At 39.9% G+C, this 27503-nt stretch overlaps 1 protein-coding gene across 1 annotated transcript in view; it reads right to left on the reverse strand.

The window, feature by feature from the left end:
• Positions 1–27503, reverse strand: part of PGM5 (phosphoglucomutase 5) — a 78664-nt gene that overhangs the window by 6792 nt on the left and 44369 nt on the right. Inside the window, exons 7-10 of the mRNA XM_069777547.1 lie at positions 24029–24144; positions 14870–15005; positions 13703–13886; positions 7180–7314 (exon numbers count right to left, since the gene is read on the reverse strand). Of these exons, the coding sequence (XP_069633648.1) occupies positions 7180–7314; positions 13703–13886; positions 14870–15005; positions 24029–24144 (571 nt within the window). The remainder of the gene's footprint in view (positions 1–7179; positions 7315–13702; positions 13887–14869; positions 15006–24028; positions 24145–27503) is intronic.

Raw genomic sequence — 27503 nt, forward strand, 5'->3', positions numbered from 1 at the left:
ACCTTTAATTTTATCCCTGTTAAGTGATATTGGACACAAGGACTTCTTGGTTATTGATTTCAGTTCCCTGCTCTTGTACAAACTCACACTATAAACAATCACTTTATATAATCTATATATATATATACACACAATCATATATAATCATAATCCTTTCATATACCAACCAAGGTATATGAAAATCAGTTTGTTTTTTCCTCTGCTATTTGCCATTCAAAAATTGTTTCAGAAATTCAGTCTTTGATGACCAAGACACTTTTTATCACAATGATTTCTCTTTTAATTGGCATGCCTTTTTGGACAAAAATACAAAGAAACAACTCCTGCCCCAAAATCTTTGCTTGGCTACTGCTAATCTAATGATTCTGTAGCTAACTAGCACATAGTTCACTAGTCTTTGGCACACTTAACTGCAGCATTTGTGATTCACTGCATCCTGTTTAAAGAGTACCTGACACAGACTGCATAGGTCTATGACAACACCTGTTTATTGCTGTTGCAATTCACATAATGAACAATAACATACTGTAAACAGAGCTAGTTAGTACATATTCAGAACAATCCAGATTACTCAGTACACTATTCCCAGGGCACTTATCCTGCAACAGCAGCACAACCATGCTGTTGAAGGACACATTGGATTTACAAATAAAACAATTCAAAACAACGCTGCATAATGAGTCATTTCTTTCTTGGTCTTTGTGTATGAAACTTCCTGTTTGAATCTTATCCAAGTTCAATAATATATCCAGGTGGCTAGTCAAAGGACAAGAAGATATTAACCATGTGTCAGGATCTGTACACAACAATGATTTGACCTATAAAATGAGGTTATAATTGAGCCTAAAGGTCAATAAACTCTTACTTTAGTACTTCATGCCCATTGAACGTATCTCTAGATTTTCCATCCGTGTTAAATTTAGCACAGCTAATAACTCTATTAACTTTAGAAAAAGATACATGCCAATGCATAAAGGTCCAAGACTTTAGATAAACGTCTGTCATTTGTTATAATAAACTGAACTTCCTGAAATTGCTAGGTGGATGCCTATTTGACTGGTTAAAACCAAAGAAATTGTCTTTCTAAGGAAATCCTCCAAGTTAGCTGAAAAGCAATTTTCTCAGGAATGCACAGTGATGAGGGGCATCACCAGTGACAAGGAGCATCAACACAGTGGTCTTCCATTCGAAGGGGAACATTCCAGTTTTAGAAGAGCATTGGGCATTGTTTTTAAGACTTTGTTTTGGAACTAGATTGCACCACTATAAATTACGTAATTTTACAAAGCTTATATTGAATTGTTTTTAATATACTTTGCACAGAGCATGATGGTCATTTTTCTTTATTGCTCCTGATTTTCACTCCTGTTGATACTGGCTTATAGGAAGAACTGAACTACTCACAGAAACAAAGTAGCCACTCCTATCTCCCCAGTGACCATGAAGCTGCTTCTGCCAATTTCCTTCAATGGATCATTCAACAGCCAGAAGCCACTGCTATTAACATTAGTCTATGACCCTGGACTTCTAATCATTGGCATATTTTACTACTTTCCCTTGGACTCTTATGTTGTTGATCAGGCTGTTGACTATGCTTAATTTATTCTAGGTGGAAAGTATTACCAGTTAATTGTATGAAAGAGGCTACTAAAATAAGATTTGTGTGACCCTTACATTCATTAATAGCTACTGTTTGGCCTACATACAAATTGGAACAAAAGGTCCTTACAAGCCTCGGTTCTGTCTGGTTACAAGAATGCTCTTATGAAAGCTTGTCCTGGCTTCAGCTGGGATAGAGTTAACTGTCTTCCTAGTAGCTGGTACAGTGCTATGTTTTGAGTTCAGTATGCGAAGAATGTTGATAACACTGATGTTTTCAGTTGTTGCTCAGTAGTGTTTAGACTATAGTCAAGGATTTTTCAGCTTCTCATGCCCAGCCAGGGCACCTGACCCAAACTGGCCAATGGTGTATTCCATACCATGGGACGTCCCATCTAGTTTAGGAACTGGGAAGTGGGGGGGCAGGGATTCGCCGCTCGGGGACTGGCTGGGTGTCGGTCGGCGGGTGGTGAGCAATTGCCCTGCACATCATTTGTACATTCCAATCCTTTTATTACTACTGTTGTCATTTTATTAGTGTTATCATTATCATTATTAGTTTCTTCTTTTCTGTTCTATCAAACCGTTCTTATCTCAACCCACGAGTTTTACTTCTTCTCCCGATTTTCTCCCCCATCCCACTGGATGGGGGGGAAGTGAGTGAGTGTCTGCATGGTGCTTAGTTGCTGGCTGGGGTTAAACCACGACAAAGCTCTAATGTTTCTGAAGGAAAATATACACTTAAAGGCAATAAGGCCTGAAAATCAGCTCTTCCCATAAGACTTATGCAGAGTTACAGAGTACTGAAGCACAACATAGTATGAGGAGAGCTTCACCTGAGCACTACTCACTTGAATGGCTCCCTGGGGCCAAAACTAAAAGGCACAGCTTTGAGCAGCCCCAATGGTGCTTCAGAGGATGCCAGGCTTTCTGTTAGGTATCAAACCAAAGTAGGAACTACAGCTAGCACTCTCACAGTAGTTGAACTTGGATGATATCGAGCCTTGTTACAGATTGTTGTCCAAATTTTATGCTGGACTAGAGTTCATCACAGAACAGCCCAGGTTGGAAGGGAGCTCCAAAAATCATCTGGTCTAACCTTTTGTGGGAAGGGAGTTATGGCCATCCACAGAAGTACAGCACCTCTAATGTGAATGATTAATCCTGTCCAACTCAAGTGAACTGTTGTTTTTAAAAGAAATGTACTTGTATATATTGTCTTTACAATATGTCTCAGTTAACACTTAATTCAGAAAGTGCCATAATGTCATACTGGTGTTTCAGAACAATATGCATATGTCAGCATACATATTGGAAGGTGTGGTTTAGACTTCTGCTTATCTCCGGAAGATTCATCATCAGCAGTTACACTGTCAAAGAGAACAGAAGCAAACTGGAAAAACTTGAAAACTGCTGAAAATTTGGCTGATTAATTTTGGAAAAGGCTTTGTCTGAAAGGAAAGGGGAGAAAAACGGATGCTCATATGAGGCAAACTCAAGCTAGTTACCACAATGATTCCACAAAATGGCACTGTACTTTCCAATACAAATGAGTTGTCTATCAAGACAGGGAGGTTTATTTCTTGTGAAAAAGAGCCAAAAATCTATCTCAAGGTATTTCTGCCTTCCGCTTCAGGTATTGACTGGAATTGTCACCAGGCAAAAACATGGAGCAATGCAAAGCATTCATCTTCCACTTGTCTATGTAAACAATGAAAAGAAGGTACTGGAGGGAGGTGGTGCAATAAGGAGAAGCAACCAAGTATTTACTTAAGCAGCCAACCATCAAATAATTTTATGTCTTGCTTTATGATATAAAAAGTATGGAAGAGAGTTTTTCCTGATCAGCTGATCCAGGCAGAGTGCAATGATACAGAAGCTACATGAAGTCATCTATCCAATTACAAAGATCAACTACAGTTAAAGAAAAATAAGCATTTATTCCAAATGCAACAATGTCCTTAAATACTACATTTAAGGTATATACTTTACATACTTCTTTATGTCAGTGCTCCTGGAATAGCTGGTCACTTATGAATATGTTGACTATGCCCCTATTACTGAAAGTAAATAGGAAACAAAGCACTTAAAACTTCAAATCTGTCACAGCTCGTCTAGGTGTACACATGTCAGTATGAATCTCAAAGCAAACTAAACAATAAAGGAATTACAATATCAGGAAATCTATGCTGCCCTTCTACAGCAATGCTGTTTTCTGAAAAAGGCGTTTGCTATTCACTCTCTTCCATATATTCCACTAAAGATTATCAAATGTTCTCCTGAGAAATCTTTAATTATTTTTGTACTAACATGAGGATCTCCTGAAATCAAATTTATGTACTCCCTTGAAATCCACCATCTGCCTGCGAGATACAATCTATGACCTTGCAGGTCCTAATGCACTCATGTTATTGGCAATGTATCCAGCCAGGGTAAGGAAACAGGAGCAGTGGGAATTGTGCAATACTATACAATGGGAAACCAGAGAAAGAATTTATTGTATTAATCAAGATGAAACTGCTATTTGTCCCAGATTTTGTGCACATGGCAAGAGAGGAGGAGGGTGTTTACAGCACTATGTATTTCCTGAGGCAGTCTGGATGTTAAAATGTCTGTCTGCACTGCATGAATGCAGGAAAGTCCCTGCAACAAGTTTCAAGGCAATGACATTTCTACCCCTGGGATTATCTGTTTACTAGTGCATATCCTGGATAAACAGCCAGAAGTGTAACAATCTGACAGGCTTTGGTACATGTGTAGAAAAAAAACCTTCCAGCCTTTTTTTCTGTCCCTAGGAATAACAGACCCTTTTCATGTCTAGAACAAAAGACCAGACTCTGAAAGCCCTGAGCGCAGTGATAAACCCTATTGGCCCTGCCCAGTCTCCCCTGAGGACTCCCCCCTGCACCCTGCCCACAGGCTCACACAGCCCATTTCAGCCTGCCCCAAGGGTGTTAGTCCCTGCCTGAACTAACAGAAGTGCTTGTCTCCAGACTCATCTCTGGCTCTGCTGCCTGGGTGGACCTCAGACCTGTGCTATGGGTAGCTTCCCTCCCTGAAGGACCCCTTGGATGTATGTTGTAGCTTGTCTCCAGTTCTGACTCTGACCCTGTATCCTGGATGGACCCACACTGTTGCCTTGTCTCCAGCCCTGTCTCTGGTTCCATCTCCTGCTGCTCCTGAACCTGACCCATCACTTGCCTTGTCTGGGATGGTCAATGGAGCCTGTTAGCTTGTTACGAGAGCCTTGGTCTGCCTGCTCCACTTGGCTGCTGTGGAACTGCTCCCTGGACAATGAGGGCACTGCCTGAGCTGTAGCTGGTCAGGGTGCCTGGCTCCTATCACCTTGTGCAGCAGCCCCACTCGTGCTGCTCCCTGGACATAGTCTGTGTTGCTGGTAAGGCTGCTAGACCTTGCAGTGAACTTTATGCACCTCTCTCAAGCAAATCCATGCAGAACAGAGATGAAATGTAACAGTAGCACATTCCTCATTTTCTGAGGATAATCTCTGCTCCCTCAGTCTAGTCTCTTCACAACTGGAAAATTCTGAGAACTTTTGCTATTTCCACTCATTTAAAAAAACAAGTGTTAAATACTGGGCATTGATTGTAGGTTACTTCAGGAAACACACAAGCCTAAACTCTGCTGGCATGTCACTTCTCTCATACCTTGTAACAACTAAAGTAGAACAATCTGTGGATGCAAAAAAGGTTCCATTTTAAAAGGCACATGGTCACTTGTAATTAAATGGTCAAAAGTTTAGGTAGATGAATGCTGCAAGTATATGCTTTATTGTTTTCTAGTATTTTTTGTTGGGATTCATTAGACAGGAAGCATGTTCAGATCCCACTTTTTGAGTCATGTATCACAAGGTTACTGTAAGCGCACTGCAAACCTCTAAAATGAACTCTTAGCCTGTCACTTATCATAACTTATTTTCATTTCATCTATGCCTTGCCTACATAGCACAAAGAACGATACTTAAAATGGTCAGCTGAATTGAAACTGATAAACAGTTTGTGCTGTAACAAAATTTGACATAGCTGGGATGCATTAACTTTGGCTGACTGCCAGGTGCCCACCAAGCCGCTCTATCACTCTCCCTCCATTCTCCACTGACCTTGGTGTCTGCAGAGTTGTTTCTCCCACATACTCTCAATCCTCCCTCCCTGCTGCTGTTGCACAGTGGTTTTTACTCTTCTTAATTATGTTATCACAGAGGGGCTACCAACATTGCTGTTTGGCTCAGCATTGGCTAGTGGTAGCTCCACCTAGGAGCCAGCTGGAACTGGCTCTGTTTGACATGGGGGCAGCTTCTGGTGTCTTCTCACAGAAGCCACCCCTGCAGTCCCCTCGCTACCAAAACCTTGCCACGTAAACCCAAAAGAGTATCAAGTGCAAATGGGGTTGTAACAGTGTTCTTCCTTGGTCAAAATCTATTTATGACCCCGCTAGCTGTCTAAACTTCAATGCACAGAAAAACAGTAAAATTGCTTAAAAATGGTCCTTTAGTCTCTTGAAGGCTTAACATTCTGAGTAACCTATCCAAGGAGTTACTGGGGATGCAAACTGTTACTTTAAGAAAATGCAAATAAAATTAATAGATCATATCTGCAGGAATGGAGCCTGCAACATTTCTAGAAAAATTGAAGCACTTTTCATGACTGACAGACAATTGTTTAAGAGCATAAGAAAAAACTCGCTAAGTTTATGGTGGGAATCTGGTGAAAAAATAATGTCAAACATTTACCTAGGGTTCAAATGCATTTGACAGCTTTTATGTTTTGGGAAATTTGTATTTTCATTCCAGTCATGAATACACAACTACATGGGACTTCAAACTACAAGGTGTTGATTTACTACAAGCCAAATGCTTATCCTCTCTTCCATGAAACATCCTTAGCCCTTTCTTGTTGTATATCACAGCATGAAGGTGTTTTACTGGGAAAAATCTGAGAGTTTGAAATGTCATTTGTATTATGAATTGTTTTAGGTGACTGCTGGACTGTACTGCAACTTGCTCTCAACCTTCACTCTTCTTAGGAAAGAGTCTGGTTATGATATGAGATAATTCTCAGACAGCTGCAAGCCTTTCCCTTACAAGGAATCCCTACCTTGTTTAGACTCTGTCATCTGTATATCCTAATTGTACTCTCATTGTGAGTAATCCCTAGGATGCCATAACTAAGTGATCCCCAGATAACCTGCTTGAAAAATAATTATCTTTTTTAAAATATTGTTCTATAACTCAGATTACAACAGTTGCAAAAAAAAAAAGAGTGAAAAATTAAAACTAGCATGGTTTCTCTTAACAGACTAAAATCATTGCCCAGCATTTATCACCAGGCATCTCAGCCCTTGACATGCCTGTTGTGTTAGATATTACACAAACATATATTAAAACTTATGGTCCTGCCTCAAAACATGTATAGTCACACGATTAGGAAAATCATCCACAAACACAGTAAACAGGGGTGAAAGTGCTGAGTCTTCCTTCTGATTAAAGATGAAAACCTGTAGCCACTGCTATTACAGAGGAAGTGCATTACTTATTGACTCACTACAATGCTATTGCATTACCTGTGGTTCCTTATTGTGTTGGCTGGGATCCTTTTCGTAACTCTCTGCATAGATCCGGAGAGTAGCTCTCACATGGCTAGAAGCACTCATTCTGAAGATAAGCCTGGAAGCATCTGAAAAAATAATTCGCAGCCCCTAGGGGAGAAGAAGCAGCAGCATATATGTAAGGTGGCAGTACATTTACAAATCACAGTTCACTGCTTTCAAATAAAAAGTGGAGGGAAGAGTCATTTGGATGCAGCTCCTCTTTCCCTGTAACTTTGGACAACTCATTTATTACTCTTTTTCCCCCCCTCCAAAGACTAGAAATGATCTTGTGTATTCCCTCCCAATCCTCATAACAAGGACTCTCTTACTGCTGTTTTCATTTTTTATTTAGTTGATTTGTTCTTGTTCTGTGTGGCAGAGCACAAAATCAATGGCCTGAGAAGTAGTTATAAGATCAGCAAGGATTAGTGGCCTAAAAAATAGCTCCAGGATCCCAAGATCAAAACCCAGTTGTCAGTAGTGAATACAAAGGACAGGATCAGTTGCTACCCCTCATAGACCATACATCAACATTTGATTAGAAGAATTTCAACAAGAGCCTCCAGTACAATTTGGGAAAATTAACTTATATTAATTAATATCCAGTACACTAATTAATGCATATTAACTGTGTGTAGAATAAAAAGGATTTATTATTAATTAACTGTGGATTTGCTCTTTGTTCCTATCTTCACGTCTTTTTTCTTCCTCCCTCCCCTCTTTCATACTGTATATATGAACACATTCTCCTACAGACCACAGACCATATACTTGGATCCACAGCTGACAGACTTTCTGTACCGGAAGGCCATTAAAGCCAAAGGACTAAATTACACAGTTAAATAGTTGTAGTGTTTCAATACCAATTCTGCACTAACATGCAGTCTAGTTCCCTTTCTGTAAATGGCACCCTTAGGCTAAGTGTCACCTCTGCTGTGCCGCTGAACTTTATTTCCCCTTGTAGTCCTGCTGTTGGCAAATGCCTAGTACATAAACTGAGATCTTTGCTACTTTTGTTTAAGGGGCAGTAAACCATTAAAAAAACGAGAGAAGAGAATTAATAGAGAAGCATTTTATTCTTCCAGTTTTATCAGCAGCTTCAGAAGACACTGATGTTAGAAACACAGTGCTCCAATATTCTAAAGTATAAGTAGAAACATTTGTTCCCTCAGGTATATGCCAAAACATCTTCAGCACCATGTAAAGCATTGTTTGGTTGATAATCACAGAATTATAGAATAGTTTGGGTTGGAAAGGACCTTTAAAGGTCTAGTCCAACCCCCCTGCAATGAGCAGGGACATCTTCAAGTAGGTCAGATTGCTGAGAGCCTCATCCAACCTGACCTTGAATGTTTCCAGAGGTGGGGCATCTACCACCACTCTGAGCAACCTGTTCCAGTGTCTCACCATGCTCATTGTAAAAAATTTCCTCCTTGTACCTAGTCTGAATCTGCCCTCTTTTAGTTTAAAACCATTACCCCTTGTCCTATCACCACAGGCCCTGTTAAAAAATTTGTCCCCATCTTTCTTACAAGCCCCCTTTAAGTACTGAAAGGCTGCAATAAGGTCTTCCTGGAGCCTTCTCTTCTCCAGGCTGAACAACCTCAACTTTCTCAGCCTGTCCTCATAGGAGAGGTGTTCCATCCCTCTGATCATTTTGGTGGCCCTCCTCTGGACCCAATCCAACAGGTTCATATCTTTCCTGTGTAATGCCCATTAACACTAGAAAATAAAAAACAGGAAAATATCTTACCTGGAAAAAGGGTTGGATTAGATGGCCTAAGAGATATTTTCCATCTCTAACTTTGGTGATACCATGAAACTTCTTTTAGCTGCTAGTATGGTATTATATATTAATTTTATCATGTATCAGCAATCTAAATTTATGTAGTATTCTCAATATGTACAGCAAAAGTGACAAACAGAAATAGTTTACATTCAAAAGATTGAGCTTTAGAGCCTGTTTTTCTAGTATTTGCTGTTAAGCCAACTTTGTAATGAGATGGTTCAATTGATGTTGATGTGAGTTTTGCCATTAATTTCAGTGGAATCAAGATTCCATCTTGGCTGCCTAGAATTACACAGGCAGTTTGCTATGATCTGATCCTGTGAGCAAGGGGTTGTCTCTTACTGATTGCTCATTACGCTTAATTTTATGACAGTGGAAAGAAACATGATAAATTGAAGAGTTTCGCAGTTCTGGGTTTGTTTCAAACGGTTGTCAAACTCAGAACCAGCACCTCAAAGTACAGAACATTAATGTCAATCAGCTTTAAGAGAGAAGGAAGGAAGTCCAACATACCTGCAGAAAATGAAAGCATGAACACCACAGCATGTGTCTTCCTCTTCAAAGACTAAACGGCCATTTTATATGCTCCTGCCAGGCCTAACAACTCCCACAATGGCATGACTAGCAAAACTACTTGAATACTCTTCCACATACTCCATGTTTATCTCGCAATAACAACAATAGCACATTGTTACTTGGTTTAGCACATCTGAAGTCTCACCACTCATTAAATTATGGTCTTCAGAATAAAAAGGATTTATAAACACTCCCCATAACTCTTCCCATAACTTTATCATGCAAAAACGTTCCACTGAACTACGGCATCTGTAGCCAGTTTGATGTTACAGTTAACGGCACTTGGGATGCTTATATAACATATATAGACACACAGCCAGCATTCAGACAGTTCACTGTACTATTTCTGAGCTTATTATTTTACTCATTTTGCATTTCTCAGGGACACACAACTGACACTATTGATTTTTATAGATGCATGATGACAATTAATTTTTGTCTGTAAGACTAGGATTCCTGCCATACAGCTGAAAATACTCTGTAAAAGGGAATTACAGAGACACAGTGGCTGTAATCCTTAAAAACAATAAACCTAAGTGCCAGCGATAAATCATATTCTAGGGAAACAATGGCCTTTAGAGCTGGACTGTCCAAGTCAACTTTTAAAGTTAAGATATTTGCACCTGGAGATTCAGTTTAACTCATTTTTCAGAGAGCCCAGCAGCAAGAAATCTGACTTTTGACTCTCCCTTGGAAACAGTCAGTTAAGCACTAGCAAAGCTTTTCACTCAGGAAGGCCATAGAAATTAATGAGAGCGCTTAAATTTTTATATCCTTCACTGTTTTCTGGAAATTATACCTAAAAGCCATGAGTTACAAACATTTGTTAAAGCCAAAAAAACCCATCCAAAACCACTGTTACCAAATAAATATGGAAGAGCATTGCTTGGACAATAACCTGTGACTCTCCATGTTGTGTAAAGACAAAACCAAACAGATTTTCCACACTCATTACAGAATATCCAGTCTAATACATAAAAGTTTTCCTTCCTGACATTTTTGAGCTTTTGTGGTCAGCAAGGTCAAAGCAAGCTCGTGAAATTGCAAGCAGCCTACTTACTGTTTGTCATGATGGTATTTTTTCACCTGACATAAGCTCCACTAATTTAAAGCCACATATTTGCAATTTATTATATAGAAAGTGTCAGCTCCATGAAACATAGAATTTTACATGCAGAACTTATAAACCAATGCAAGAGGAAAAGAAAGAAGAATAACACACTGGAAAGCCCATAGGACAAAGTAACTTCCAGTTTTAACAAAATAGGACAGACTATTTGTCGCTAACAAGAATAATGTTTTCTTACGGGAACAGACAATTTTTCTTCTGGAAGGAAGCAGATTAAAAGGTTTAGTATGGCTCCCACACTGAACATCTACAGATACTTGTTTTAGGCAAATTGGGCCTGCTAATGGATATTAATGAGCTGTGTGGAAACTCTGTAACAAAATAATGTCCCCCCGTTAACCCACTGACTTTGAAGCTGATGTGATGGAGATGGACCTTCACTGGGATTTCTCTCTTTTACATTAAAATCCAGTTAAACAGTCTACTGATGTATCAGTACCTATGAAACACTCAGAAAACTAAACCGACTACATATTGTACTATGTAGTTTGGTTTCCAGTGGTTTGGGGTTTTTTTCAGCTACCAATTTCATAATTAAATAAATAATAATAAAGTCGCATAATAAGTTAGCATGAACAAGACAAAGCAGCAAACTTAAAGCAAAATAGCTTAGGATTTCAAAAAACATTACTAAAGTATAACATCAGGGAGTAACATCAGTAGAAAATCTATCCTACCAGCAATATATTAGACACAGAGACATATACATAAATTAGGAGCATATAAAATGGCTATACTTTTGCTTCAAGATACTGTGAGTATCACAATTTTTAATTGCTCCTCTATGGAACCCTGAGTGTCCCGTAGGCATAGCAGGCCACACTCGCTACTCTGACAGGAAATACCTTATTGCTGATACATGACTGAAATATCATTCTGAACAGAGAAGAATTTTTGCCGTATCTCTGGGGAGTTATCTGAAATAACTTTTTTCCAACTTTTCCAATACCTGTTTCCTGACTCTTGCTCAAACTGTAATACAAAAAAACCAAGACTACATGCAGAGCCCTCTGCATCCCAAATCTAACAAAGGAGCGAGAAAACATTAACAAACTTCTAATAACAAAGCTCCAGAGTTTTACTCTGTGAATCTCAGAATATAAGAACACTTCATTAAAAAGCTCAAAGTTAATCATTAGAATGGGCAACTTGTACTTCTCATCCTTCTAATTCAAATTTCGCACAAAAATGCAACTGGTCCCATTTCCGGCTTGCAGGATCCTCAGGAGCAGCACTGTTACGTGCTCATGTGTGCAAAGGCTAGCACAATAGGACTTTAAAAATGAAAACAGTCTTCAAGAACAGCAGAACATTCAATTTGATTTTATGGCTTATTATTGCACTGTGATAAACAATATTCATGGGTTTCAATAGTCAGAGTGAATTAGAAGCTACAGTGTGGGCATATTGTTTGCTGCCTATTTTGTTGTTGCTGTGTTTGTTTTCTGAACCTGCTGTTTATTAACACTGATTAATTATCATGCAGCCAGCTTCTCATTCATGAGACATAGTACAGTTACACTGAATATAAATGTCTGTCCCCTACCTCCTGGGGACAAAACTTTGAACAGGTTCCTGAAAACATAGCTGGAAAGTCTGCATGAAGCTCATGACAGTCAGAAAGAGGTACCTGCATTTACATGAAGACCAAGCTACCTGAGAAAAATGGCAGCAGTGAACTATCGCTTCATTTGCATGGATCAACGTCCTCTCTTATTTTATTGTGCTTGGAGAATCCCACTGAGGCTGCACACACATGGAGCTAGGAATGTGCCCTTGTCAAAAGACAAACTGGTTGAACTGTACTCTCAATAAATACGTGCTTCTCCCTGTGAAAAGACATGCTTTCTGATTTTATGGGCTCACTTTCAGAGTCCATCTGAAAACAGGCCAAGTCATGTTTCTCTGTGTTACATGGTGATATGATTAGCAATTATATTCCAATTTAGGACAAGGGCTTTGGATGAAAATGAGGGGAAAGAAAAGTGCAATGAAAATTCACAAGCTGTTTCTTAAAAGTACAAGGTCCACAAGTCTCCTGTGCCTGTAATTTTCCAGTGGACTTGGATATGACAATATCCTCGTATCTTTTTTCAGCAGTAATATGCACAAAGAGAGTAGCTCAGTGGCAGGTGGGCTACTTATATTTTCTGGATGCAGTGATGAATGGAAACTATAAAGACTGAGCAGAATGGCATGACAATAGTTTTAATGGCTTGTAATATCATCTGCTAGGGTCTGGTCAGGTCAAGTAATTTACAAACCAGAGAAACTAGGACAATAAAAATAAACAGCATAAAATCAGAAGACATTTTAATATGAGTCATAGCTCATATTCAAGATATTTGAATATACATTTACACGTGGCAAAAGTACATGGGTAGTTCTGAGCACATCATGAATTTCAAAACACTGAAGGCTCAGTTTGAACTGCAGTTCTTGATAGCTGAGGAATCTCGTTATGGACACAGCCCAGAAGGAACACAGAACCGGTCATTTGGGCTAGAGAAGTCAAAACTGCCCTCATATGGTACGATCCACTAACATCTTGTGCATGCCATTGGCTACAACAGATACTGTGCCTTAACTATGCAAATCCTGTGGGTCACCAAGAGCAAGAAAATTTTAACTTTTTCTGTAACGTACAGCAAGTGAAGATTTCAGATAGAAAATAAAGAAGAAAAGACTGTCTTTCTACTTTGCTTTGTTCAGGAAAGGGAACCCTCCCTACACGTGCATTGCTGTCACTAGGGACTCCATCCCCTCCTACATTCTCTGTGACACTACTGGCTCCAGCTATGCACAGCAAGTGCAAGCTAAACCAGAGGTGGATTATCTTATCCAGACTGAGCTAATCTTAAGTAGGAAATGTGGTATCTACCAGAGCAAAGAAAACACCATCCTATAAATAAATGGAGAGGTTTGCCAGCTGAACGTTAGAAACACTGTTAGAGACAATATGACAGTTGCAAAACTTTGGTACTCCATCACTACAGCCATACCTGTCTTTTGGTCACAGTGCCATCCACAGGATCTATGTATTCAAAGCTGTCTGTTCTCTCCACACTGTAGATATTGTTACCCACAGCAAACTGCTGATGGCTGAATGATTTGTCAGTGATCAAAGCTTCCAGGTCTCTCATTATGAAATACGCTGTTCTGGGTTCCAATGCTTCATAATCAAACCTTGCACATATATAAAAAAAGTAGAACCAAGAAGTAAGTCCTCTACAGCTGAGAAAACAGTTCTGCTTACACAGAACTCAATATACTCACAATTAGCAATTTACTGCTTCCTTCAAAAATCAGAGGTGGACACTGAAGTAATGACAGCAAATTAAACCAGCACACACTTGCAAGTTCTGTGCAATCTGACCATTATCTGTGTGAACCAGAGTTCCACTCTGGCCGCCTGACTCTGAGTCAACAGAAATCATTTAGAAAATGCACCTTTTCTGAAGTAGCATAGAAAACGTCATCTATACACAGCTAGCTTTCCAAGATTAAGGACACAATCAGTGCAGCGCGCAACACCAAAGTGAAATGGAGAAAACTTTGCTACAAGTTTGGAGGAACAGCTGTGTGCAAAAGACCTTACAGATATGTGAACTCCTCTGGATTAAATCTATTCTGAGGGAAAGAGAGAGGCAGAAGCTAAGATATAAATGACAGTTAGAATACACGCTTTTGAGACCTCAGTAAAAATGAGTAAATGTTCGGATCTTTGGAGGAGTTCTCCTGAATTAAAAGTAGACATAGTCCCAGTTCTCACTAAAACACTGTCACACGGAAACAGATACAGAAACAAATGCAGGAGTAAATATTGCTGGGATTTTGATTTTTTTTTCAACACCACGTAATGATCTATGCCTACAGATTCTACAAGTAATTCAAATATTTCTGCCATTCAATATCAGAAAATTCAATTACTCATAGACTAAAAGTGACGTAAGATGCTGCTCCTTCAGTAAGTAAATAACTTCTGCTGCCAATTAGTCATCAGAAAAAACCTGCCTACAGAACTGTGGCAATCTGTGGCACATTTTCATTCTGTGGACACAGCAAATGCACACCTAAATGCAGCTGAGCACAGCTGAAGAAGCCATGGTTGTAGCAGAATTGTCCTACCAACCGCATAAGTTCCTGTGCCTTTTCCTCATTTTTCTCACCTGCAGTAGTAGTGCCGGCCAAATTTTGTCCAGTGATCCCTGACAATCTCCTCCACACTCTGCTTTCGAGCCGCTAGGATTGAAAGCCAAACTAGCACAGCCCAGAGTCCATCTTTCTCTCGAAGGTGATCAGACCCTAAAGAGACATACATAAAGCACATTATTTGGTATCACTGCAAGTCAGAAAAGAAGGTAAAGAGGCTGGGCAAATGTCTCATTTAACTTTGTATGTCACGTAACAGTAATCAACAGTACTAACCTCAGCAACTCTGATATCTTCCAGACAGACAGCCAGAACTAATGCTTAAAATGTGATTTATTTATATATGACAAAGTCTGTACTCCTAAGGTTAAATAAAAAGACGTACAAGCATTTGAATAGAAATGGTAGTAGAAGGAGAACATTTTTAGTCATGACTCCTGCTCACTGACATACAGGGTGTTTTCACACCTCTGGTACTGTTTCCCAGAACTGGGCTAGGTATGCACACCCCTGGCGATGAACCAGAATGTTCTGAGTTATGTGAGTCAAGTTCAACAGCATCTCCTTATCTCTGCAGATGTTATTCTGTCAAGCTGCAGAGAAAAAATTTTCCCATTCCATGAAAATGAAGATTTCCAGAATGTTCATGACCTCCCATCAGGATAAAAAACAAAAGTCCAAAAAAATGTTTCTGGGGTAAAAAAAAAAAACAGAGAATAGCACTTTTTCCCCTTTCCCTATTTCTCCATTTCTCTCAGTGTAAAGATGTTTGGATGCTCAGATCTAAATCCCTTCCTAGATTTATATTTATGAAGGGAGAAATTGATCCAATAATGGAGACTAAGAACAATTTTGGAATACTCCACAGGATTTAGCACATACTCTCAGATATGGGAGGCACAACTTCAAGTCTATTATCTGAATTCAAAAGAGCACAGACTTGATCTTGCACTTCCCACATACAAAGCCAAAATGCCAACTTGGAGTAATAGGCTGGTCTGCAACAGATGTGTGACATACCTTAACCAGAAATATTTCTATGACACTAAGCTCTGCATGTTAAAATTGGAATGTATCAATCAGCAAAAAGTTTCAATAAAATCAGTATTTCCTAACAAAAGACTGTTTCATAGGAAGGTTCTTAGTCATCTCAGCAAGTGCCCTCTCCTTTTGGATAATTCAGAAAAAGCTTTTGTGGCCATATGTATCTAACCCAGATTACCAAAAAATCACAAGGAAGCATGCATGAGAATTAACACAAAGTAAGATCTGAGACATCTGACACTCAGTAGATACTGATGACAATTACATAAGCTAATAGACTCAAGAAACTTGAAAAGACATCAAATATGTGGCCATTGGTCTGGCATAATAATACTAGATTTGGTTAAAGTTTGTTAGCTGCGATGGTTTTTTCTGTCTAGTCGCACATTATTGAAACCCTGAGCACAAAGCAAGTGCAGTAATTCACAAGTTTTGTTTCCTCCATGAACTACCTACTGATCAGGGAGGCAAACACTTGGACTATCTGTGCCCTTAGAAGATACTTAGCAAAATCCTCCAGAGAGAAATCTCGAAAGTCTTAAGTTGAAAACCTGTTTTATGAAATATCCTCCTTCCTCAAACACAAAAATCCTTTGGCAGCAAGAGTGCTTTGTAGTGCTGTGGTTTTACATAACAGCCTACAAGGTCTACACAGTCATCTGTCAAAACGGCTGCGTTTTGCTACTGGCGGAGGGCATGGTTCCCATAATATAAATTGATGCACTGAAGCTGTTAATCCTGTGAAAAACTGTCAACAGAAAATTAAAGACATATAAGGAAAACAGCAAGACGTGCGGAGAGCCACTGCGATTCCTAGGGTTCAGTCCTGACGTCCATCTTCCAGTCACTGCTCCTGCCTTGGACTTGCAATCCATCTTCTTGGGGAAGACCAACAGCCACAGCAGCAGCTGCTAGTCATACAGATTTGCTAAGAGCCCATCGTTCTGGGCCTGCCAGCTCTGCCTCCCACTTAGTCTTCTTATGTTATGTTCAACCCTGGGGGTGTAGACCTCCAACACCCTGAACCTAACATTAAGCAAGTTAACTACCAGAGAGTTAACTAAATGTAAATCACTATTTCAGCACAATATCAGAGTTGTATAGGAATGATTACTGAAGACTTGTGAAGAGGAAAAATACTTATATGAAGAGTATGTTTGTGTCTATGAGTTAGGAAATGCATAAAACAAGGACATTGAATACTGTAGGTGGATTTAAGAGCTGAGACAGATGGTAACGTTCCTTTGCGTTTGCAAAGTAGCCGTCATGATAGTAAGAATACTTCCTTTCTGCCACTTTTTATCTGCCTTGATCTGTAATCCGTGAGCTCTCTGCCACAAGGGCAGTCTCCTACTACAATGGCCAGAGCTATAGGCTGGTCCTCGAGGAGCCGCTATAGGAAGGAAGAGCAACAGCCCACTCTGTTTCCTGCTCCAGAGTCCCGGGTGCCGTGAAAGCATGGAGTGCCAACTAATCAGAAGAAAAAGGGCAGGGTTATTTATGAGCTCTCACAGCTTTGCAAACAGCTTCAGATAAGAAAGGAAAACGAATGTCCCTCCACAGGAAGTCAGCCCTTTGGACAATCGGGTCCTCACCTTGTCTGCTCCCTTGTTGCGATAATGTGCTAGATCAGCTGAAGAATGGCTTCCACAGAAACACCAGCAACATGGCCTACAGATAATAAAGTCAGCTTACTCGTAGGCAAAGCAGACGGCGTGGTCACGATCATTGTTACTGTAGCCAAGAGTCTGTTCCCAGATAATGGTGCAGGTTTCTGCCACTGCCACCGAAAGAGAGGCCTAAAATAGAGCTGTCACTTCCCACCAGCGTCCATCGTTCCTCTGGTGGCAGCAGGAGAAGCCATCAGGTCACCAGAGGGGCTGGGGGCTCCCCAGGGACTGGGAGCACCGGGGGCTCCCCCAGGGTGGCAGGGCAGGGCCTGGCAGCCAGGCCCCCCCCAACCGCCCCAGCCAGGAGCCAGCAGGGCAGCCCCAGCCCCGGGGAATCGGGCACCTCCGTGGGGACGCGGATGGGCTGAGGCCAGGCCGGGATGTGGGGCCGTGGGTAGGCCTCGCTCTGGGGGCCCACAGCCGGGCAGAGCAGGGCTGTGGGGAGCTGGAGACCGGCCTTGCTGCAGCATCGCTGGGGCAGGGGCTGACGGCCCCGAGGGCTGACATGGGCAGGGTGAGGGACCCCCAGGGGGCTGGGTGAGGCCCTGGCAACAGCAAGCTCACCCCAGCGTGGCTGTTCTTGTCCTTCTTAACCTGCTTGCCTCTCCTTTCAGCCATTCATCCTTAGCACTGAAAAATCCAATTTCATCTAAGAAGTCATCTCTTTTGCTGATATTATCAGCAACCTAAATGGCTTAAGACTCTCAACAGACACCAGCAAGAAGTGGAGACATGGTACTGAGCTAAACGCCTCAGCAATTTGTTCCAATGTAAACGATCATTTATTCTCCTGCTGTGTAACACTCTGCAGATTGCAGGCCAACAAATTGTACAGTGAAAGGCACAGCATTCATTCAGCAAAATGGTCTATACATCATGACATCTGTGCAACAGTCTGAACTGAACACCAAAGAAGAGAGGAGTTTTGATTTAACAAACACTTCGAGTATGTTTCATTGAACCAAAATGGTGCAGTGAAACATGGACAGAAGAATTTCTGGAAAGCTCTCTGTTGTGCTCTAAGCCTTGTTCCGGCATGCCTTAAGATCATAAATCTATATGAAGAGGGATGAGTGTATACACTTATCATTCTTCTGATCCATTCAGCAGCTTTGGCATGTGCTGGGTCTTTGTGTGTCCTTCAGGAGGGCATACAGATTGTTGCTTCTCTGGAAAGAGAAAGCATTGGAAGAAAGTAATCCAGAGGCAAAAGCCTGGATGGAAAAGTTGGAAACAACCCAACTGTTCCAGAATCAAAAGTCACTGATTAAAAACGCTAGCCTGATGGGAGTACAAGTACAATAACCCTGTGTGCCCAAGAAGCGTCTCAGTATGTCACTCTTAATAGGAGGAAAACTGACAACTTGGGATTTCTCAGAACTTGTTTATTCCACCTATTTCACCAGCATATTCATCAACTGGGTTACAATACGCACATATGTTGTTCCATTTACTGCCCTTCTTTCTTTTAGCAAACTAAAATTTATTACTGCAACTTTGTTAGTCAACTCTGTTTTTCACCTGCTGTCTCTCTCTCACTTATTCCTACTGCCCAGCTGACATGGTAGAAACTCTAGGGAGGGAGCTCATTCTGCTGCCTCAGTTCAGCTCACACCATTCTTCTTCACTTTATAGATCCAGTATCTGCTGTTGTGGATCCGCAGAGGCAGAGCTGCCCTGTGCAAAGTAAAAGGTGCCTTGCAACTATGTATTCCTGAGATTGCAATACTAATAGTCCTCCTGGCTTGCTGAGGGCTTTCAGCAATCTCAGAATAATTCTCAGTGATACTTTTAATTGAAACATCCAAGGCATTAATGACTGTTTAAGGAGCTGAAGCAGAAAGAGTCAACAGAACAGAGGTGTCAACAAATATTTTGCTGATTATCCCATTATATTTAATTTGCCATTAGTAAGGGAAATTATAATAACTGCATCTACTTTGACAATTTATTTTTAAGTTAATTTGTAAGGTATTTCTGCATATAACAGTAGCAAAAGTTATTTTTTATTACTGTAACAGTCAATTGCTATGGCCAGACTCAGAGTAAATAATCTGGGAAAAACTCTCAGAGCATGTTCCCGTTCATAAAGAAATACTCCATTTAAACAGGCATAAACTGAAGTAAAGTCTTGAGAGGCGATAGCCTGAGAAAAGTAAGATCATGCAAAAATGTTCATACTATACTTTTTCTGGTATTGGAAATCTGTTGGACATGCAGGCTGTCTTTTACATGTCTAACTTATTCTGTATCTGAGATTTCCAATTCTGATAGAGACAGTGAGGCCTGAGAGTCACACGCATGAAGAAAATGTCATTGCTTTCCCCTAAATTAGTCATCTCTGCCTAGGATATTGCATTCTGTAAATGTGATTTTGAAACAAAAATCTGACTGAAGCGAGTATACATTTTTTTGCACATGCTTTGAATCTTATGAATTTATCATCCAGCAATCTGAAACTTGACGATATTTTAGGCAAATGGAGATTTAGGGGCATTCTGATCTGTTCCTTCATTCAAGTTAATGAGATTATTTTAGATTTGTGTTACTATAACAGATATCACCAAACAGCTCTTTTAAGGCTTTCATTCATTTCAGCAGCAGCACATTTTTACATTCTCCACTAGTTCTTCTTCTACATAGTCTTGCAGGAGAAGGCGGCTGATGTTAATAGCATCTGGAAATTCAGAGATGAAGCATGCAAATTTATGAAAGATGTAGCGATTACTGAAGTGGCTTAAACTGCAGAAAGATAAATCAGCCACACAGCCCTCCTAATCCTGATTAATAGTTCGCTGATGAAATTTAGAAGCTAATTGCTGCTGCGGACGCCCTTCTCTGAACTGTGTCCTGGGCATTAGTCATAGAACCAGAAAGCTACTAACCTCATCAGACAAGCTCCCCACACTGCTACAAAAATGGAATAAGTTTTTAAAGCACTGGTTGAGCTCCAAGATCAGCTGCCAGAAAACAAGTCTGGGAAACACAGTCCTATGGGACGTTTTCAAAATCTTTTGTCCTTTTATAGCAGAAAATTTGCTTTTATTTACTTGCCAGAGCAAAACCCCTTATGTTATAAAGCCAGGGGTCAGTATTATTCGGAAATTCCAGCTGGGGTGTACTACCTGGGCACATGTGCAATTGGTCTCCAGTGCTGTTCAGCTAGTTTGATGACAGAATGTGGATCTGTGAAATCCCTTTCTCTTGCACAGAACAGCAAGTTTCCCACTCTGATCAGCTCTATGGTACATTTCCTTAAATATCCCATGCTGAAAGCTAAAGAGGTGCCAAGTTTCAGTTCCCTAAATAGATGCAATTGAGGGGAAAGCTGTAAAATTGATTCAAATGCCCAATACTGGCAGAAACTTGTGAGGGTCATGCAGCTTAGGACATTACTAAAAGATTCGCAATAAGGTAAATATTTATTCCTAAAACCAGCTCGCATCGCTGAAGTATTGGTCATCTACAGACAAGACTGCATTTTACAAATAAACCTGCTGGCATATGAGATATTTTCAGACAGCTGCACTGAATTGAAAGATGATAAGGAAACTGAGGCAGGGAGAAAAACAAACTTTAGGCATCGCAGTCATTGCATAATTGCCCTGTAGGAACCGTCATGATTCATTTACACAACAACTACACATGCACTGAGGAATTTAAACCCAGTGCTCAAGTTGTTTGGATGCCCATGGGATTGAATCTTGAGGGTTCACTTTAGCCTTTAGATGGCATTGACTTAAATGGGAGGTCAGGAGGCTTTCTGCACTGAAGTGTTGCAGGTACAACAAAGCTCTTCTGACCAGAACGTGCTGCGATGCACAGGTTAAATATTGTTGTAGAGCAGCTCTCCATGCTAGACAGGAGTGTGTTGTTCAAGCACCTTTAGAATTCACAAGAGACAGAATTATCAGGAATCTCAAGAAATAATGACAGGATAGGAGATCCAGATTAAGACAGGACCACAGAGAGTGCTAGGAATGCAGAGACTGGTCTGAGGTCAGGAGACAGGAGCTACAAAATTGGAAGAGAGGCTATAGTACAAAATGCAGTTGTTTTAGGCCCTACAGAAGGAAACAAGCAAAGGAAAAAAGTCAAGTGTAAGAACAGAGAGAAGTTAGAGGAATTACTTTGCCTGCCTAGAAGAACAAACTCCAGAGGCCCTTCCTTGACATCTATGAGACACCTGTTTCTCCTTCCCAAATTCAACAACCATCTGATACTCAAGGTAACAAAGTTAGGCCAACACAGATCACAATGCCCTGTGTTTCAGTAGATCAAGCCCTGAAACCACCTCTCTTGATTCCTATATAACTGATCTGCAGGGCTAAAGTCCGCCAATGCTTGGGACTGCCTGCTCAGCAAGACCTGAACATGCCTTTTCAATGGGCCAGGGAAATTTGATGTTTGGCTTTTTTTATAACTGCACCATAAAATTTTAATGACAACTCTCCTCAAAGGAGACAAGGCTTCTACTAAGCAACCAAAGGTTCTTCCCTTCTCCCTGAGACAGAAAGCATCTGCAAGAGTTGTACTCAGCATCACCAGATGAGGAGGGTCTAGGAGCCTTACTTCCCAAGCAGAAACAGGCCCGAGGAAGCGGTTTCTCATGGCATATGGCACACAGAGGCCACCCCTGTTGGCTTTACGTACCTCTACAGATAAAACTGCATGAACCAGGAGATGCTGCACTCTGCAGGCTACGGTACCCAGATGTACTTCAGTCTACAGGAATTTGCCATCAAACTCCTACAAGCTCCTTCCAGTCAAAACCCACACTTCCCTTTCTTCAGCATGATGACGAAGGCAGGAGTTTTTTCCAAATTATTTGGGTGCTAATGAGGTCATGCTGATGTCTCAAGACCCAACCAAGTTTCATGGAAATATTTGGGTTTTGATGAGCAGGAGGAACTTCAATATTTAGAGGGAAGGGGTACAGAACTGGCCTGGTGAAAAAGCATCAAAAACCAGTGAGAGTTGAAAACTCCCCAGTCTAGACCTCTCATGGGCAAATGGAGACACAGCCTAACAACACACCACAACAAATGGCAGCACATTCTGAAAGATACAAGATCTTCCTGCCCCACTCTCCAAGTTAAAACTCACTCAATGACCTTGCAGACCACCCTTTGAAAATATCTATTCAAAAGATACATTGAAGGCAATACAAATCTGTGCCAGTCACAGCAATTAAGCCAAGGCATCCAGGTTGCTAATCATGGGACATTGGTTCCCATTCACAACAGAAAGAAAATAAACATTCATTTAAATTCTCTTAATTCTTACAGATAGACATCCAAAGAAATCTAACACATTTTTGTTTCTTCCATCATAGTCCATTCAGGTACTTAGAGAGTTAATGACAGGCTAACACATGAAGTGGTATTTCTATGGCTTAAAGGTATCCTCATTTTTTAAAAAGCAGCATTTTGCTCTAATTGACTTTAACCAACAAACTTAATACTCGACTTAAGTCAATCAAAGCAAAATGAAATTTGTAACGAAGTTATACTGCATGATAAATTATTTTCTACGAAAAGCTGTAGCCAATTAATTATACACCAAAATAAAGAACTCCATGGAACTCACATCAAAACATAGAATAAATTATTAGCCAGGCAAATGGTTAAGTTATTCTGATATGTGCTCCTTCAAAAACAGTTTTAACATAAGTCTACTAATAAATAAAAAGAAGAAAGAATTTCTGTGCCACAGTCCAGGAAAGAAAAAAAGAATCACTGTGAAATTTATTCAGTTTCTCTCATAAACCAAAACCACGTTTGTGCAGATTTACAGACTACATATTTTAATTGTTTGCTCTAATGCTTCCTGTCAGTACTGAATTCATGAGGGCTCACATTTGCCTTTCATTCTGCATTCTACTGTGTGACTGGTTCTTGGGACAGATAAGGGAGAAATACTTAGGGAAAACACAGACGCCAACGTGTAACTGAGTTTCTTCTAATGATTATTCTATCTGAGTTTTGGTGATTGTGATGTTCTAAAAAGGGACACCTGCAACAGGTTTGATTAGATATACCATTACGGATACCAATCCTCACACTTTGTACACCGAATCACATTAGGAAAAACCATGTGGTTTTTCCATACAGGCAAAATCCCTCCAAATGCTGTTGCAGTTTGTGAAAAGAGTATTACAGTAGAACCAGTGAGATCTTTCTGCACTATGTTCAAGTCGGAAGAGAGTGCCAGGCACCTCCAAAAACTGTCTGGGCAGTGATAAGATTGCCTATGGCTTGTGAATGTCCATCTTCCATGTTTTTCATACCTCAGGGTACTGGACACCAGAGTTGCAAGAAGACCCTCAAAGTGTGAATAACTGACAGTTCTCTGTTCCAGCACGTTAATTTGCTGATTCTTTTGGCTTTGACTTGAGGCACCCAAGAAAATTAAAAGTTGTCATTATAAGTCTGTGGAAACTTTTGATTACGTATTACTTACCAGTGCCAAAGCTTTCCTCCCCACAAAGTGAGCAACGTCCAGAGTCCATGAGATTGGAAAAATATCTCCATCCTGTTGGTGTCTCATACACAGGAATCTTCATTACTTTTGCCACTCTGGAAAAGACACAATAAAACATCACACAATTAATACATTGCTTTTTTTTACATATGGCCTGGGCTGTAAGTAAAACAAAAAGAACAGAACAGATCAACACCACCATTCAAAACCAACCCTCTAATTGTCTCTGAAACTGACTTCAGAGGTATGTTTACACACCAACAGTATTATTTTGAAAAATGTAGGCCCTCAGCTCAATAGCCTTTACCAGTATCTTTCTGAACAAGAAACAGCTATATCCAGAGATACATACTTTTGTTATACTAAAATTTTAATGAAAGTTAAATCATCATGTTGAAGTATCTTCCTTTACAAAACACAGGTGGCCAACACCGATATGCTTGAAAGACACTTTTACTTCTGCTCATGTGTTCAAAGCCAACACAATACAGAAATGTTTCCATGATGCAGCACCTCCTCTAAAAAAGCTTTCCGAGCTTTTTTTCCTAGACTCAGCCTGAGTCTGAACTTACTTTCCCAGTCTCCTCTGATGCACCTACAGGAAATAGCCCCACTAGCTGGCTGACCTGCCAGTATTTTCAAAAATGAAAATAAACCACCATAAAAGCTGGATGTTCTTTCCCCTTCCCAGGTTGTTAACTGGTAATTATTCCTGTTATGAACTACAATGAAAAAATCCTTTCTTGGACTAAAAAACAAGAAGGAAGAAAAAAACCAAATCCTCTAACGAACCCACTACCAAGCTGGGATTTATGCAGAATGAATACTACCATTCTTCTTGTTTTTAATTATATTTGCTTGTTTTCATTGTGTGCCTAGGATTTTCAGAGCCAACTGTTTTTTAATATGAAAAATAAGTCTTGAGATATAGTTAAGCAATCTGACTGACTACGAACGACCTTACAATCTCCCCGGGACTGCTACAGCAATAACACCTAACAAATATTTCATAAATTCCACCCCCACAGAAGAATACTTGACATGAGACGATTTACGTAATTTTAACTGCAGTCAAGCCCAGGCAAAGCAGATCAATCAAAGCAGGATTCAATGCGCTTAACGCAATCCACCTAGAAGTTACGTGTCAAGGCAAAAGCAGTCAACTCTCTGACCAACAGAGAGACATTTTCTGTTTTCAGACGCTCCATCACTGTGTCTTAAAGGAGACATGTAAGGTAGATGGGATGAACTGTCCAAATGTGCAAATACTGACCTTTCAAAACGTGGTACATAAATGTACCTAAATGACAGTTCAGCTCTTAAGTATTCTTGCTGAAATCTTTAAATTGTTAATCAGCACTGGTTATTAAGTCTCCAAATCCACTTTTTTTTTTTTTAAATGTAATAAATATCCATTGCTATCTAAGTCTCCTCCTAGTCAGCCTAGGTGTTCATTTTTGTACTTTTACCTAAAAAGAGTGAGTTTTTAAATTGAGATAGAGTAAGAATTGCTGATACTTATTTGAAAAGAGCTAAAGAGGTACCTGGGAAAAAAGTATGATCAAAATATTTAATCCTAAACTCAGTTTTCATGGCTCTAGTTTAGAGGCAGAGGGAAGTGTATACTTCCTTGTATTTATACAGCACTAGCTATATTATTGGCCCTTAGAAATGCTGCTGTGTAATGGAGGTTATACAGTGCGGAGCTGAACAGGTTTCTGGCTGGCTCTGCAAAAAATCAAGAACATAATAGGATTTAATCTCTGTGTGACAATAACTGCAGACTGGGAACAGGACCGTACTGCCAAAAACCAGAAAACAATCAACCAGAAAACAATGGCTAACATGCTAGAAGAGCAAAACCAATTCTCTTGAGGTTGCCTAACAATACAGCAGGAATATTTCTGCTTGCAGAAATGTCCCCATATCCTGGTATGGGTTTTTGGAGAATTAAATCCATCCCCTTTCACTTTTCTGTATTCCTCTACTCTGGGGACAAGCAGCCTTGGATGGACCCATCTTGACCATCACCAAAGGCTTCCAGGGGCTGTAATGGTTTTCAAAGATTTCTATGTACTAGGCTAGTACTGGAAATACAGATGCTGATTCTGTTGACAATGGGCTTACTTTAAACTAAGCCCTTCAAACAAACAAACAAAACACAATATACATATAAACATATACATACAAAGTTTATAGTGAAATATGACAGATGGTTCCTTGCAGTATTTTCTTGTTCTTGATTCTTAAGATTTAACAGAACAAATAAGTAGAAGCATACTGAAAATTAAGCATACTCTTTTTCTATTGCCATTTTACTGAACTAAAGAATCGTCACTGGAAATCTCAATAAATGCAGAATGTGCCTTTATACAACCTATAGACATTCAAGGTGAATGTTTGCCCCAGGAAACATGAGAGGGGTTCCCACAGGAAGATGCAAAAAATTCTCGAAGTTTCAGACTCAGAGAAGTAACGTGCTGCATCAGATCAAACAAATAACACCACAACTACAGGAAAATACCCTCAGAGGAAGGAAACCAATATTCTATAACTGGGAAATTACTAGATCTTCAAAGCCAGGGAAAACAGAGATTAAACATGGGAAGGGGAAGGGATTTTTAATGCTCCTACATTTACATCTTTCTAAACAAGAAATATTACTGGTATGACTTCAGTGCAGAGAAAGTAAAAAAAAAAAAAAAAAAAAAAAGGCATCTTCATTTACCAAAACTTTTTTTTCACTTTATATTCACCATATGCTTTCCTGCAGACAAAATGACAAAATCAGAGTTTTTAGTCACTGCTACACCAAGTAGCCAGATTTTTTAATTTTTTTTTAAAAGTGCCAGCTCAGACAAAAGGGTAGCATCCCTTTTAGACCAGAATTCGGAAATTAGTTTCTATGTGCCACTAAGGATTCCGAGCATTACCTAGTGCAGCATATGACTTCTTGACAAGCTTGAAAGATACTAAGGAAATATTTTATTCTGCTAAGCAAATAAATGCTTAGGATGAGGGTTTCTGGAACTTGAAATTCTGCACGAACAACTGCTGGTGAGTCATGGTAAAGGTTTTTATCTGTAACAAATCACAGATCCATTAATTACAATCTATGATGTTTTTAGCAATGTACCTTTACAGAACAGTTCAAACAAGTCTCTCTATATATAGCTTTTTATGTTTCTCTTCCTTCTGTACATTTACACTGGAGTCCCTAAATTTGGGGAGTTAGAAATGGAAAGTCAAGTGGTTACCATAAAGATTTTGTTGTCTATATGAGATCTCTTGGTCAGACAGGATACTACTTCTCTCAGAAAGTGAATTTTGGAACTGGTGTTGCAAAGAGTTTCTATCTTGCAGAGGTCTCACTCATCAGAGGAAATTTTGTATGTCCTTATATATATGTATAATGCATCATCATCAGGACACTGATGCAGTAGTACTCCTGTAA

The sequence above is a fragment of the Haliaeetus albicilla genome, chromosome Z (assembly GCF_947461875.1).
Source record: "Haliaeetus albicilla chromosome Z, bHalAlb1.1, whole genome shotgun sequence".
Taxonomy (NCBI): domain Eukaryota; kingdom Metazoa; phylum Chordata; class Aves; order Accipitriformes; family Accipitridae; genus Haliaeetus; species Haliaeetus albicilla.